We start from the raw sequence: 16,868 nt of genomic DNA, 5'->3' as shown, positions 1-16,868 counted from the left end.
CAAGTCAAGAATTCGGACTTCTATAAACTCTCTCAATATTAAATATTTAGATAGAGACTACAATCCAGACAAACGAGCAACGACTCATAAAACAAACCAATTCCTACTTAAACTAGCTAACAATCTACACTTTAAACTTCACAGAAGAACTGCCATAATTCAAGTAATAAACATTAAAACGTTTAAACCCGCTGCAATTGTTTGCACCTGTCCTAAGTCAGGAATCTGATGTTCAGTAGTTGTCGTTTGTTGATGTGGTTCATAAGTGTTTCTCGTTTCTCGTTTTTTATATAGATTAGACCGTTAGTTTTCCCGTTTGAATGGTTTTACACTAGTAATTTTTGGGGCCCTTTATAGCTTACTGTTCGGTGTGAGCCAAGGCTCCGTGTTGAAGACCGTACTGTGACCTATAATGGTTTACTTTTATAAATTTTGACTTGAATGGAGAGTTGTCTCATTGGCACTCATACTACATCTTCTTATATCTATGAAAAAGTATAACCAGGTGAGGTGCACGGCATCTCATGAGTACATTGATGTATGACTAAGGATTGAACCTCTGAATTAGTTTTTTTTCAAGCAGTCATAATCATAAAACTGAGGCATTTTTAAGAAACGTAAAATTGTTTTTGCATGACCTCTCAAATTAATTATTAATTGACCTGCCATCTCAAATTCATTCCACTGATTCCAAAGAGAAACTGTCTTAAAATGAACAAAACAATCTGTAATATCAACGCTGACACCATCAAACAAAAGTTTTTTTCAAACGTAATCATAACTGAAAACCCATTTGAAAAAATGAACCAAATAAAGGAAAAAAAGTACCCCAGGAACACTTATTCAAAACTGGTCTGCTTAGGACTGTCATATCCAATTACAACAAGTACTGACTAAATTGTCTGCTCCATTTCTTATCAAATGCAAATACTAAATTTTGGAATATCAATAAATATCTTTAACCAATGAATTCTAAATAATAATAACTATCCAAGTTAACAAATATATACTCAAAAAGCTTCATGTAAATCATTAAATAAAGAAATATGAAATTAATAGTTTTAAACAAGGGAAATAACAATTACATAAAAACCCGTCTGCCACAGACGTATTTGAATTTATATTCATCTAAAATGGCTGAATAGTCGTCTAAGATCTTCAATTCAAGACAATTCATGCAGAGTTTGCAACTACTGTGAAACAATGAGTAAATGTAACATGTGTAAATAATTCACTGACTGAATTATTTAATTATGAATAGCTTATTGTCAAAGCGTATATTATCAACTGGAATTCCCACGCGAGCATAAAGTGACTTGTGTATTGCTTATATTTTCAAGTTACTATTACGCTTTTTTTGTAAAATAGAGGCGAAAGATATCAAAGGGTCTTCAACGCAGCGAGAAAATCTCGCACCCGGAGGTTGTCCTCAGCTGGCCCCTAAATAAAATTGTGTACTAGTTCAGTTTAAACTTGGAACTCTTTTTTCCATTAATTCCTCTATCAAGGAATGTGTAATTGTAAAAAAAAAACTAGCAAGGAATCATTATAACAATGTATAAAACTGATTAGATTGTGGATGATTAAAACAAAAACATAGTAAATACAGATATAAATTTCGGAATAAACGTGGCACTTTGAATATCAAATTCCGTTATTTAAGGTATTTATCTACAATCCATATTTATCGAAAAAAAAAATTGGATTTATATTTTTACATTAAAAGTATACTTGTTTATTTATTCTATGGGTAAATACTACAACACGGTTATTTAAAATCTAAAATGGATCAATGGTTGTCAATTGAAATCATTAACGTTGTTCAATGTAAAATATAATTAATTTTTCAATGATACACGCTAGGTTTAAATGTATAACCATTGTTGACCGTCTTACCCGAATGCTTATTGAAACTTTATCTCCCTTCGTTGTATGCTGTGTAAAGTTAAAGATTGAAACAAACATACGACTATCTGGTTTATATCTGAACTACACTAACAATGTGTTTTGTTAAAGACATGAATTACATATCAGTTTTCATTAATGCTATTGTTGTAGCACTGATGGCCATTTACGTATACCAGAATGAAAAAAGAATGGAGGAAATAGCAGCCAAGCATAATCAAATAGGTAAAGAAATGTAAACAATTCGAATACACACAAAATCTGCACATGTATTATTTTCATATTGTTAAGACTTCCTTGTTTATAAGGAAAACATACATTAAACGATCGTGAAGTACCTGAATGTATTTATACATTTTCATTGACTTTAAACATTACTCTTTCCATTAATAGTCTATGTCACAAGTGTATGTCCGTACTAAAAGACATTAATAAACCAACAAGTGCTGTAAAAGTATGACATTCCGGAATTTGTCCGTCACACAAACACAAAATCATAAAATTGGATTATTCCCCTTTTGCAAGCGATATAAACATTATAAATGTAAATGCTGCAAATTCCAATCATACTTTGTTTCCAATATCAAATATTATATTGGTAAATGCAATATTATATGGATTAAAGTTGATAAAGAAAGATTGCAAATTGTGAAAACACCGCGGTCCTTATTTTCATATCATACGAAAACAATTTGTTATTTCCATATTGTTTATGTCGTAGGGATTTTTATCATAGATGTTTTTGGGACGGAAATATATGCGCCCCCAAAACATATGATATATTAGCGAATAAAGTCATTGTCATTGAATAGATCCAGCATTAAAATATGTTTCGATATTTTTAACACTTCATATATATCCCTAATTTCTGGTTTAAAATCAAATATAACATTTCAAAGTCTAGTTCCCTTGTAGCTTCTTCAGGTATACATTAATTTTCTTCAATTGTAATTCAAGTGTTAAACCAACGTGTAATTCAAATAAAAGTAATAGTGTCAAACTTTTCAAATGATACAAAACATCATTTTTCGCAGAATTCTTGTGGTAATATTTTTTACAAGAAATTATATTTAGGGATCGAATTCAATGTCTATTATTTATAACGGTTATATATGTAAGGTTTTTTTACGGGTATATGTAAGATGTTACAGCAGCAAACATTTCCGTGTAGTTATTTTTATTTCTTATTATATATTAATTTATATCGAAGAAACAAATCATATTATCTAGTCACATTTTGAATCACGACAACAGGTTCCGCTTATTTCTGATCTGTATTTAAATTCTGTATATAAACTTAGTACAGAAACATCGGATCATTTTTTATTATTCGATGTCTTTGTTATATGAAACCTAAATGCTGTACAGCCGTCAATAGTAAAGTGAAATAAGAGTAAGCATTCTTTCTCTCAGCTGAAAACGCATTTTAACTTTTCTAAGATGATCTAATGTATTTTAGTTTAATATTCATTCGAATATTTACAATATATATAGCAAACACGATATATATCTGCCCTGCAAAATAAGTAAAATTCTTCATGTCTTTCAAAATTACATGCATGTTGAATTGGTAAAGGAATTTTTTGATATAATCTGGTCACTTTTTAAGTGCAGCCATATCAGTTGTGATGTTACTATGACGTGATAAAATATCTGATCTACAACAAATGCTCTTTTACGAATAGTGTTTATGAGATAATATATACTAGTATGAGAGAAGGCCTTACTTCCCAAAAATGTAATATGCATTAACATCATTGATAAAGACATTTTATGCGTTTGCTATACATTCTGTATCTTGGGCCACACTTAAAAATATTTTGATTTGCCCAAACCCTAACCAAAAACACTAACAAAAAAAGATTCTCCACATTAGGACAATAAACAATTTCGAGATATATTAAAGTACTAAAATTTATAGAATGTAGCCACAAACTGCGTTTCATTTAAGCCTAATGAATAAAAACAAATTTAAACATTTAGAATACAAGTTTAAGAAAAAATCCATTTATCCTTGCAAATTCATGGACCGTCATAGGTTGCATAAGGAACAGAATGATAAATACATAGTCAATAGAGTCATTGAAAATATCAGCAATGATTGTATGGCTGTAAAACACACATCGCGTTTAAAGATACCCCTGAAATTTAATTATGTTTTTACAAATGATTGCATGCGAGTGTGCTTTCTGAATTGATTGACATATGCTCTGAATCGGAATATATTTTACTTTACATGGTACTCCTGGATATGGAGTGATGAAGTCATTGAAATCGACCAACATCAATGTAATACACTTTCTGTTGATGATAGAGATATGCAGTTATAACGCAATGGTCAATTATCGTAATTATATGTTTACATCTAACTGAAAATTGTAACAGGATACCGTTAAATACTTAATTGAAAAAATGACGCAAAAGAAAGACCATGTGAGGAAAATTGCAAATATTTAAGCTGATAAGCCATTGTGTGATTTACTAGAATTACTTCGAGCTACAACAGCAGGTATAGCTGTGTTTTATATTTAATAGTAATGTATTTGATTATTCTACCTTATTCGTTGCTATGCATATTTTGCATGCGAGTAGTATTTTACAGTAACATTCACATTTTCGATGTTTTAGACAGAGACATAACTGAATACACATCAGAGACTAGATGTTAAGTTTGCATGCTCGGAGATTTCAATCCACATACAGTAACAAAAAAATTTACTGACCTTGTAATAGTATTACCAAACATAATACTGACAATTTAATGACTTGTTAAATTTTAATTCCTTTAATGTGATATTTGAGATTGCAAAGTGTTGTAAAATTGTACTTTCAGTTGTTAACGACTACTGTTAAAGATGCCTACTATGCAGATTTTAATGAGGCTGTCTTCATTAAAATCAATTACCTCTTGTACATGTATATATGACAAGGAATGATTAAATGTTTGCTGCATTACTTTGTTATTTTGTTATATTCTGAATTTCAATTGTTTTTTAACAATTCAAATACCCCTGTGTGGTCAACTTTCTTCTTTTTTCTATTGATTCGAAAAATTAAAGAAAATGTCCAAAACGAAACAAAAAAATATATCAAACATACAGAAAGAAAGGACCCCTACATCCTCTTCATTCAGACACTCCTGTGTGCATGGCCATTTGTTGTGCGTTTGAACTGCAGTATTTATTCATTCTGTTACTTAAGTTGATTAATCCTAAAGGAGAAAAGCGCTTTGAACGAAATACATGCATTATGTGTCATTATCTTTTTCTAGCACTGGGTCGGTGCTGATGGACTGCTGGCACCTAGGTATCATCAGCTCAATAGTCAGTGCTTCGGTACTGCCATGAATAACATCCTACCTTTTTTTTAATTCTCCGTTAATAAATTTTAAACTCATATAGAACTTAAGGTTGTAACTCTATCAAGCAACGTGACCTTATGTGAATTGTGCTATTTTTGTGTGTTTTATTTTTGGTCATGTAGCTTATCAAGTATTCAAGTTTTCATACATCATTGGCTTTCAAATGTTATTTTTTAAACGTTCCGAAAGACGATAAACTCAAACAAGTGCTTAAGACGCATACAATCGATTAAGTGTTTTTTTCCATTTTTTAATATATACAAAATTAATTACTAGTCCTCGTATCCATACCACTTGTCTGTGTCCAAATATGAAATATCTGCATTAATAGTCTTCCGTCTACCTTTATCAAATTAGAAATTGCCGTTGATACCAGATCTCCTTTCATATCCACCACTAAATCTATGGGATTTACAATACACGCATTAATAAAATTTATTTTATATTGCAAACTTCCCATTCTTGAGTAGGGAAGCAGCATAATGGCGTTTTCGTATCACTGGGACAGAATAAACTAGTTATCCTCTTCCAAGCGTATGCAAATGTCGCCAAGGAACAACCATGTTAGGAAAATGGCGAATAATTTAATGTAGTTTGCATCAATTTTGCAGAAGCGCGATCAGACATTATAGCTGATAATCCATTATGTGATTTACAAGAATAACTTCGAGCTAAGACAGAAAATTCCCAGGAATTAGACGAATCCGATATGATAGCATTTTAAGTTATGCCACTGTCACTACCAGCCGTAAATGTGCTTTCGAATAGCATGGAAATCAAAAAAAATTGTGTTGCAAGACGCCAAAATTGAGAAAATATACTCGGCTGTTAGACTTAATGCTTAAGCTATTGACAGCAGATGAGAAAAACATTAGACTCGCCGGTATAGCTTAGGAAAATGGCGAAAATTTGTTCTCCATACTAGTATCTACTTGTCATGCAATGTATTAAACCTTTTAAAGCAAGCTGATTTAGTAAGATGTCACTGTGTTGATAAGAAAGGGGTCCTAAACAATCCACGCACCTTCATTTTGTGTTCTATGAAAAACTGTAAAGCAAAGGTTTTTGAAAAACAAAAGCTTTATATGGTAAGCTGGATATATATGGTATTTACTTTAAAGAAGATCTAACTAACCTTCGATTGAAATTATTTCAATTTGTAAAGAAGCTTGATAATGTGGATGCTACCAACTGCCGTAATGGCAAAATCCTTTTAGTTTTGAAAGAAAAGTATGGAATAACTGTTTAAAACCTGATTATCTTTTAAAATTTGGAATTGATTTCGTAGATAACAACGTACTTGAAATTAAGAGCCTTGAATTGGAAGGGACATTACTCAACATGAAGAAAACCTGTAAATGTGGCAATTCAATCGACGATGTAGGATGTGTAAACCTTTTTAATTCTTTTAATTCAGCAAACTAAGATTCTAGGCTAGTTATCATTTCGTGTATTTCTAGTTCTTGAATTCGTGAAAATCTGTGTAGGCTACAAATTGTAACTCGCAGAATACAAATAATGAATCAGTGAAACTACACAGGTACCATTCTATTAAGATTTGAGCCATAAAAAGTAAAATAACAAAAATACCGAACTCTAGTGAAAATTCAAAACGGAAAGTCCCTAATCAAATTGCAAAATCAAAAGCTCAAACACATCAAACGAATGGCAAACAACTGTCATATTACTGACTTGGTGCATGCATTTCCTTATGTAGAAAATCGTGGATTAAACCTAGTTTTATAGCTAGCTAAACCTCTCACTTGTATGACAGTCGCGTAAAATTATATTATAGTGACAACAATGTGTGAGCAAAACAAACAGACATAATAGGTAAAAATGTTAAAAATTGGGGTACAGCAGTCAACATTGTGTTATTATCTTAATCACTTTGAAAACTAACAACTATGTCAATAAAGAAAAAAATGACATGTAGACACTCAATAGACAAAGCAAATAAGCAAACATGAAAGACAAGAATACAAAAAAATATCATAGCACAATAATACATGAATGAATACCGAGCCACGCCAAAATTATATTACCAAAAATGGACTAAAGAGTAAAGGTTAAAAATATATAAAGACAAATAAAAAGAACACTATAACACGTAATTAAGATGATAAACAACGTCAGTACCTAGCTAGAATCTATACTTTATGACCATCATGTATTATTTGTGAAGCTGATACTGAATATTTCTCAACAAGGTCTTGGTATCTTCCGATGATTTTTTTTAGAAAAAGTGCGAGACGTTCATTGACACAACCCTGGTTCATCAGCTTCCTGCTCAGACACTGGTGGCGTTTTATAAAATCTCAGTAGCAGCTGCATGCTCTTGAATACCGAATTAGTTAAAAAAAAATGTATATCCCATATTCAGGTGAAGTTGGTATATTACTACTAAGGTGGAGGAAATTGATAATTTCAAAATTAGAACAGTCTCATTTGTCATAGATTCTGGTACTGAGATGACCGCTGATGTTAAATTTGAGGTATAAGTCTAAATATGAAGCGGAGGAAGCCGTGTCTGTTTTTTTTTTTTTGTTTTTTTTTTTTTAATTTTCAGTTCTGGAGGATATATTAATGTGTGCGATGTCCAAAGCAAACTAAAAACTCTTTAATTAGTCGTATTGTCGGTAAAAAAAAGACGAGACGTTCTTTGACATAACCCTGGTTCATCAACTTTCTCCTAAGACACTGGTGACGTTTTATAAAGTCTGAGTAGCAGTTGCAAGATCTTGAATACCGAATGAGTTGGGAAATATATATCCCATATGCAGGTGAAGTTGGTATATTTGTAACAGTAGTAGTTAACAACTGATAGTATAATTTTACAAAAATTATCAATCTTTAAAATCACATTGTATTAATCGGAATTGAACAACTCATTAAATTGTCAGTATTATGTTTGATAATGAGATTACAAAGTCAGTAAAGTCAGTTTTTGGTCCTGTTTGTGGATTGAAATTCGCGAGCAAGCAAGCACATTTCTATCTACTCTCTGATCTAATTATCTCTTTCTTATACATCGAAAATGACAATATTACTGTAAAGAGTACTCACAGGGGAACAATGTATAGCACCAAACTAGATAGAATTGTCAAATACATTACTATGAAGTAGAAATCATAAAACGTTTTCAGATGCACTTTCTTGATACATTTTCATGAAAATAGTCTAATAAATAAACAACAAACACAGTAATATCTTGTTTGGGATTTGTTCCCTTTAAAGTTGGTAAGGATTTAAAATTAAATTAAAATATGAATATTATATTCAATTCGTTTTTTAATTTACAGGGAATATCATAATTTCTGTTCTTGGACCAAAGTCATTGTCGTTGGAGAGAATGGAATCAAAGTTAAACGAAACCTCTGCTATTTTGAACCGTCATAACGGTATTTTACAAGACATTCTTGAAGTTGTGCAGAGAGGTAACTTGTCAAAATGTCTTTTGTTATATTTCATACCTTAAAAATATGAGTAAGCTCATAGAAATTTTAACCACATAGTGAAACAGCGATTAGATTATAGATTTACTGACTTTAACTACAGAACTTTTCCTAGTTCTCATGTTAAAATATATAAAAGAAAATGTCCAAAATGAAAGAAAGAAGCCAAAACAAAAACTGATATTATGATGATAATAAGAACGATTATACAACCTATAATTATCGCATATCACTGAAATACTGCCATGCAGATAGTTTCATGAAAGAAGTCCATTCAATTGAAGTTTGAATATATTTCATAAACATACGTCTTACAATACTAATGCTTCGTGTTTCATATTCTAGTAATTTAGCTTAAAAAATAAGGAGAATACTTGTTCGAATTGTCTTTATGAGAGTATGGATGGGGTTTACAGAATAGAGAATACTGGGGGAAAAAATAGAGACACATGGGACAGATTATGTTTTAAAAAACTGAAAAATAGGGTTCTGAAATAGACAAAATAGAAAAATATAGTAAAGAAGCCCCCTTTTCATTCAGACATTCTTTTGTGTACGGCTTTTTGTTGTGCCTTTGAAATACAGCATTTATTTATTATACTACTCGAGTAAAGTAATTTTAAGGCGAAAAACACTCCGAATGCATCGTGTGTTAATTTCATTTTCTAGCACTGGGTCGCTGCTGTTGAACTGCTAGCACATATGTTTCGTTAGCTCAATAGTCGGTGCTTCGGTACAGCCATGATTAACATCATACCTTTCGAAAATTATCCGTTGATATATTTAACAATCTCTAATGAATTAAGGCTTCCACTCAAATAGGCAAAGCGACCTCAGATAAATATGAATATTCTTGTCAGTGCTCTCTGTGGTCATATACCTTCTCATGTATTTAATTTTTCATACACAATTGGCTTCCAAATGTTGGGATTCAAACGTTCCAGATTACGGTAATCTCAGAAATGCTTATGATGCACACAATTAACTAAATGTTATTTTAATGTTTACACAAAATTAATTACTAATACCTGTAATAATATCTATATCCACTTGTCTGTGTCTCTGTCCAAAATATAAAATATTTTCATTAGTGGTCTATCGTCTCTCTTCTCCTAGTCTAATTAGAATGTTATGTTGATAACAGTTCTCCTTTCATCTCCACCACTAAAACTATAGAATATATATCTGGGTCATAAAAAATAGTTATTATCTTCCAAGCGTATCACATTTAAATGCATAAGATTTCTGTTAATGGGAATTTCACTATTAAATCGAAAAGCATTTTCACCAGTATAATGCATGTACTTCAGCAGGCAAAAACAAAAGAATGACTGAAACCAACGCTTCGCCCTCTAAATTTCCTTTAATCGGAATGTTTTCCCAGGTTTTATCAAATTCCTTGTATGTATTCGCTACTAGTTTAGACATTGACTGGTCGAAGAATAAACCAACAGGGTCGGTGTCTGCATAATATGCGCAGGTAGCATAAGCACCACACGTCTACCTTTGTTCTAAGCAAGTATAATCGGACCATTAAAAACACGAGTAAAAAAGGCCTAAAAATCGTCAAGTGCATGATTTTCATTGAGTTAATGCTGTTGATGTTTGTTTCCATAGATCAAAATATTGCTCAATTGAGAGAAATTGCATATGGAAAACAAACAAGGCAAAGTTCAGATTATGGAAAAGCTTACGCCAGTGCTTCTGTCGATGGAAATTTAGATACAGCTAGTCATACAGAACTTGACGAATCACCTTACTTGGAGGTTGATTTAGGGAATGAATTTCAGATAAAAAGGATAGACATTTTCAATAGAAAAGATTGTTGTGGTAAGTAATCGCTTTAGTAGGCTAACACAACTCAATTCTTTTAAATGTTTTTAAGTTGCTATGATTCAGTCATAAGTAAGAAGTATTTTGTGTCAATGTTTGCTGTTTTTAGTCATGTGACAGTTACGCAATTTGATGTCATAGATATACGAAGATGTGGTATGAGTGCCAATGAGACAACTCTCCATCCAAGTCATAAACGTTATAGGTCAAGATTAAGTGACATGTCCTCGATTTATCGTGTCTGTCTAGTACAGCATAGAGATTCATTCTCATACAGCCCTTGGATGGTGTAAACTTCCAACAAAAACGTGTATGGTGTAATGGTGTTTAGCATATGGTGCAATGGTAGGTGTATGGTACTATGGTGTATGGTGAAAGGGGAATAGTGAAATGGTGTAACGTGCGATCGAGAATAGTGTGAATGAATGGTGTACGACATTTAAAATTATGCAAAATATTGATAAGAAATGATTTTTAATTTTATTCATTAATTTACTATATTGTGATCAAAACTCGTTTTTTAAAATTAATAAATAATTTTGTAGGCGCACGCTTTCTTTGAAATTAAATTGCATTATGGTGTAATGTGTAAGGTGTATGGTGCAAAGGTGTAACGTGTATGGTGTAATGGCACCAAATGTAAAGATAGTTTTATGTTCATCTAGACTTTTTTAATATTTAAAAATAAAACTTTTTCGATTGGTCTAATATTCCACATACACTTGTTTTGTTGTTTGTCAAGCTCTATTTCTTAATTCAAGAAACTACGTTTCAGATGTAAAGCCTAACTGCATTTTGTGTTTATCAAATATTGCAGGAGATCGACTTCACGACTTGGATATAACAATTGGACCTTCTCACAATCAGATGTATTTATGTGCTCATTACAAAGGACCAAGTCGAATTGGAGAACATCTTGTATTCGAATGTAACCAAAATACCAAATATGCACGTTACGTCAGGTTGACGATCAAAGGGAGAGAATACCTCAGTGTTGCTGAAGTGAAAGTTTATGCATTAGATGATTGATCTAATTAACTGAATTGTTAAATAAAAGTGTACAAAATTTTCAAATGACTGTCTTTGGTTATTTCTTTTTCTCTCAATTTAGGTATTTAAATACCAAACCTACGTATTCGATGTACTATTTGTTATTTCTTAAAGACTTTGACAGTCTTTCAATATTTCTTAATTACAAATATTTGGCTGAAAATTTGTACGTGATTTAATGACGAAACCAAGGATTTAATATGTAATTAGATTGAACCTGTGTTGCGAGCGATTAAAAGTATCCCAATTTGTTTATGCCATTTATTGCTTACCTAATGTTTAGAGATTCTGAGGCAGGTGTTACCTTATTGGCTCCCGAAGGTTATTGGCTTTTAACAAATGGTTAAGTTTGCATGTTTGTCTCAACATACTTTCCAGGGAGTTCATCTACAGTGATCAATATTCTGTCAAATTTGAGTTTTTGTTCGAATCCCGTTTAGGATAGAGGCGTTCTAACCCGATCTTAAATAAATTGACTAGGATGGCCATGATTTTTTTGCCGAAGATCGGTGAATCTCTCCGTGAACTCCGGTTTCCTCAACCAAGAAAAAAACGGCCACCTTGATGAAGTCAAGTGTTCTGAAAGTGACGTTTGATACTAGCAATCATTTAATCAATCAATCATATTTTTCGGCAATCAGATATTCAAATTTTGGGTAAATCTTACGTATGCCCCCGGATATGTTCTTATTGTCATAGCCAATATACCGTTCTTTTTTCTCTGGATTGTGACATCACCGAACGAGAGTTATCACTGAATTTGAAATTGCCATGAGCAACACGACGGGTTGCATATGTCGAACATGATATGCCTATCCTTCTTTAGCACCTAGGTTGAACCATGGTATTCTGTTAGGTTCGTGTTGCCAGGTCTTTAGGTTTTCTTGTAGTGTTTATATAAAAAAGAAGATGTGGTATGATTGCGAATGAAACAAATCTTCACAAGAGACCAAATGACACGGAAATTAACAACTATAGGTCACCGTACGGCCTTCAACAATGAGCAAAGCCAATACCGCATAGTCAGCTATGAAAGGCCCCGAAATGACAAATGTAAAACAATTCAAACGAGAAAACTAACGGCCTTATTAATGTACAAAAAAATGAACGAAAAACAAATTATGTAACACAGCAACAAACAACAAACACTGAATTACAGGCTCCTGACTTGGGACAGGCACATACATACAGAATTTGGCGGGGTTAAACCTGGGACAGTGGTGTAACAGTACAACATAAGAACAAACTATAAAAATCAGTTGAAAAAGGCTTAACTCATCAGATGGATACAAATAAAAATACATCTAACAAAAACACAGAGTGGACGTGGCCGGGTACTTGTACATCCCAACAACAAAAAGACACTAAGTACAGATCTGAGAGTACTTGCAGTTACTGACAGCTAGTTCAAAGCCAATAACAACTAATAAAAAAAATCATGCATCTATGACTAAATTATCAATCAGTACACATCCAACATCCAATGGATTTAGTGTAAAGACGTCATAAACAGTCAGAGAAAAACATGACCTTGTGCAATGCCAAAAAAAAAGAGGGACGAAAGATACCAGAGGGACAGTCAAACTCATAGATCGAAAAAAACTGACAACGCCATGGCCAAAAATAAAAAGACAAACAGACAAATAATAGTACAGATAACACAACATAGAAAACTGAAGACTGAGCAACACGAACCCCACCAAAAACTGAGGGTGATCTTAGATGCTCCGGAAGGGTAAGCAGATCCTGCTCCACATGTGGCACCCGTTGTGTTGCTTATGTTATTACAAATCCGGTAAATAGTCTAATTCGGTAGGTTACATTCGTGAAAAGGGAAGGGTATTGTAGTTACGACATAAGGAATATATCCGATATCATCTGTGAAACGGTTATTCCATACAAGATACAGGTATCGACAGATTGTAGATCCATGAAAAAGCATATGTATATAACAATAATATTAAGTTTGCTTTTAATTTACTGATAACAAAAGCAATATTAATACCAATAAAAACAATATTCAAAGATCTAATTACAGTGTTGAATTGGTAACCTTTTAGAATAAATTTATTTAAAGGATCGATAAGTTTACCAGGATCGTTTCTAAATTTCCGGGCACGGTAAACAACATCTCCGTAAAAAAATGAGGATGTGCTATCCCGTTTGAAATAAGTTTTTTTACAGGTACAACCAAACTTCAAAACCAGATCTTTATATTTATAGAAGAATTTAGTAAAGGTTTTAAGTAATTTGTGGTAACGAAATCCCTGACTTAATAATTTACCAGTAATACATAGTTGTTTGTTGTTTTTGCAGTATTTTCGGTCTAGTGCAGTGACCAAGACAACAAATTTTCATCTTTAATGGACCACAGTACCTGCAGGCTAAATTTAAAATCTTCGTGTAGAGAAATGTATAAACATTTGTTTTTGCCTGGTCGTACAATCTATAAATGATGCATCCTTTTTGTAATTTGAGGCCAAAGTTCGGTAGTAGAGTTTTTCATTATTGTTTAAATTTTCAAATGGGGTTATACAAAGTTTGAAAATAATATCTGAGTTTTGAAACAGGCAAGACATTACACCTTTAACGAAAGAATAAACAATAGCAATTCATGTTCGAGTCAATTTGAAAACTTTGTAATCACCGAATGCCAACTTTTGAGGGAAATTTAGATGAGCAACAAGAAAAAAGCCAACGACGAAACAGAAAATGGCTTTCAATTGATATTTTTACATAGCATGTACATTTAAATATATATTTCTGAATTTTAAGCAGTTTCTTATAAAAGAATCTAATATAATTTTGATTCTGTTTAATTATATACCGGTTGCCAGCGGCATATATTTCACTAGGTAACTGAATAAAATAGTTTATATGAAGTACTGATAGGTAAGCGTATATTTTTTGTTATGACTAACATGATTAATGTGAGTTTACATATATGGGAAGAAATTGTTACATCACGGCCTACTATGGACCCCTCAGAAAAAGTTGCTGCAAGGGTCCTTTAACATGCAAAGAGCACAACATTTTCAGAACTCCGGGCTTCTCATTGTTTATCCATGGGTATAAACATTCCGCATAGTCCAAGCTGTATCGATCCTCCATGAGTTATACTGTAATATATTTATAAGAAATAATATTCCCAATATTTCTGACTTTACATATATTGATCAGACAGATCTTCGTTGAGTAAGATGATTTCTACATCCCGCAGACCCTCCACATGATGAAATACTTGTACAAGCTAAATTCTGTTTGTAGCATACTCAACTTTTATTTCAAGTTCTTTACCTTTGCATGTTAAAATAATGTCTTGAAGGACAAAGGTCCCTCGAAGAAAACCAGTTTGTGTTCTCAATTCTTCAAACAAATGTGTTGTCTTTAAAATCAGTAAAGAGATCTTCAATGTCTTCAGTGCTTTTGGATGAGACAAGAAATGAGATATGACAGTCAAGGAAAACCTCCCATACGTTTGGTGCAATAGCTTTTACACAGTTTAGGTCTCTAAAAAATGTTTTAAATAAAGGAACCATGAGATTGTGTTGCGTTAATTCTTGGACACCACGATTAAACTGGTCGCAAAAAAGAATTTGTTTACCGTTTCGAGCATAAAAAAAGACTCAAAACATAAGTCATATTGCCACTTACTAACTGTTGCTATATAAAAGATGAAAGCCCATGAAATCCTCATATTATATTAATGTGGGAGCATAAAACGTCTGTCATAGGCCATTTGTGTTGTTGCGCAACAGCATACCATTGCTGATTAAACGTTTGCTCATCATTTTGCTGAATATACATTGTTTATTCATATCACATATTTGGATTCTGAATATTTTCAATTTTTCTAAGTTGGTGTTATATCTTCGTACTTCCGAGTATGATTCACAAAAGCTATGGAAATTTTGATTGTCAATCATATTTTTTATCCAAATTCATGGTGTAGTATAATGCCAACTCAAGATGAAATTATTTTTACCGGAATGCTAAGAAAAAATAACCATGAAAGTAGTAAAGGATCTTTGTTTTAAATTCTTGTGAAAAAGGAGTGATTTTGTTTTTAAATTTCATTTTTTGTCCAATATCTCTATTACTTTCTGTTTCAGTAAATCGTGTGTCGCGTTTTTACTATCTGTACATGCAAAAACTACTAGCATTGATCTGGTCAGAACAGAATAGGAACAACATGGTTGATCATCAGCATGGAAAGTTTCTGTATGATCATCTAAATTGTCAGGCTGTGTAAACTTTTCAAAATTTTCTATACTAGTGTATGATTTGATACAAGATGTTTGAAAATGATACCTATATATATGAGCATCATTAGACGAGCTATAACTAACTTCATGGAGACCGTGAAACACGCCCTCTTTTTCTTGTATTAACGGCATTATGAAAGGTTTCTTTTGTAGTTAGACAGGAATGTTTTTACTTGTTTTAAACTGACATGTATTTAAAAAATCCCGTTCTTTGAAACACTGTTTCTTTTATCTTAATAAGATGTCAGATTTAGTGGACTACGAAAAGTATACATATTCCGGGAATAACACTTACAATGACTTATGTGCTCCAATTTGACTTTTATTGTAAGAAAATATCTTTTTTGAACTTAAGAAAAAAACACGATAAAATATCTTTTGAACCAACATTTATCAGTCAAAAACTTTTAAACCATTGTTCACTAAACCTATGATACAAAAATATCATATTTAGTTTGCACAAACACGAACAATGGTATTATGTAATGCTGAAGCGATTCGTTAATAAAAAGTAAATATACCTTGTATCCGTAAAAGAAATATCCATCCAATTCGTGATGGTGACAACCAAACATATGTATTGTCTATTTCAGTCGTTTTGCTTCATAATTTGTTGGAGAAGGTTTTGTGTCAAGAGCACAACCCTGTTTATGAATCCCGTCTAATTTGAATATGCACGAGCGTAACCCATTCACTGAGATATTTTAACGCTATACGAATGAGCAAAGGGTGTGTTACTGCTAAAAATGGGCAGTTGACACTTGCAAAGATGAAATAAAATAACAATATTTCATTCTATTATGCAAGATTTTCGTTGCCAACATACTTTTCCATCCTCTTTTCTCTCTAGAAATCCGACTTACACATTTTACTTTTTTTCCTTCAATATACGCAAAACTGCCCACCTGTTTTCTATTGCATTTTTGAAATATTGTCTCGATATCGTAAGTGTCCATTATCTTGTTCACAATGTTTGAGTTATAAAAACCTTCAAGTACA

At 32.2% G+C, this 16,868-nt stretch overlaps 1 protein-coding gene and 1 long non-coding RNA gene across 3 annotated transcripts in view; both read left to right on the top strand.

Moving 5' to 3' along the window:
* LOC127706146 (uncharacterized) overlaps positions 1-16,868 on the top strand; it is a 221,644-nt gene that overhangs the window by 15,581 nt on the left and 189,195 nt on the right. The gene's annotated exons all lie outside the window — the stretch shown is intronic.
* On the top strand, positions 1,924-11,622 carry LOC127706135 (uncharacterized). Of its 2 annotated transcripts, none has more exons than XM_052210584.1 (4): positions 1,924-2,130; positions 8,569-8,703; positions 10,339-10,551; positions 11,372-11,622. In XM_052210584.1, exons 1-4 carry the CDS (start codon positions 2,001-2,003, stop codon positions 11,581-11,583), a joined length of 690 nt encoding a protein of 229 aa, XP_052066544.1. In that variant the 5' UTR covers positions 1,924-2,000; the 3' UTR covers positions 11,584-11,622. The 2 variants fall into 2 exon arrangements, with proteins under 2 accessions (XP_052066544.1, XP_052066543.1); XM_052210583.1 differs by having other exon boundaries at positions 11,330-11,622.

The sequence above is a fragment of the Mytilus californianus genome, unplaced genomic scaffold (genome assembly GCF_021869535.1).
Source record: "Mytilus californianus isolate M0D057914Y unplaced genomic scaffold, xbMytCali1.0.p SCAF_6, whole genome shotgun sequence".
NCBI lineage: Eukaryota > Metazoa > Mollusca > Bivalvia > Mytilida > Mytilidae > Mytilus > Mytilus californianus.
The sequence above is the reverse complement of the archived record's forward strand: the minus strand, read 5'-3'. Positions and strand labels throughout refer to the sequence as shown.

Excerpts from the sequence above, each read along its gene's own strand:
- LOC127706135 (XM_052210583.1), top strand. The coding sequence starts at position 2,001 with ATGTGTTTTGTTAAAGACATGAATTACATATCAGTTTTCATTAATGCT. Across the intron at positions 2,131-8,568 it reads AGCCAAGCATAATCAAATAG|GGAATATCATAATTTCTGTT; the intron begins GTAAAGAAATGT and ends TTTAATTTACAG. Across the intron at positions 10,552-11,329 it reads CAATAGAAAAGATTGTTGTG|ATGTAAAGCCTAACTGCATT; the intron begins GTAAGTAATCGC and ends ACTACGTTTCAG.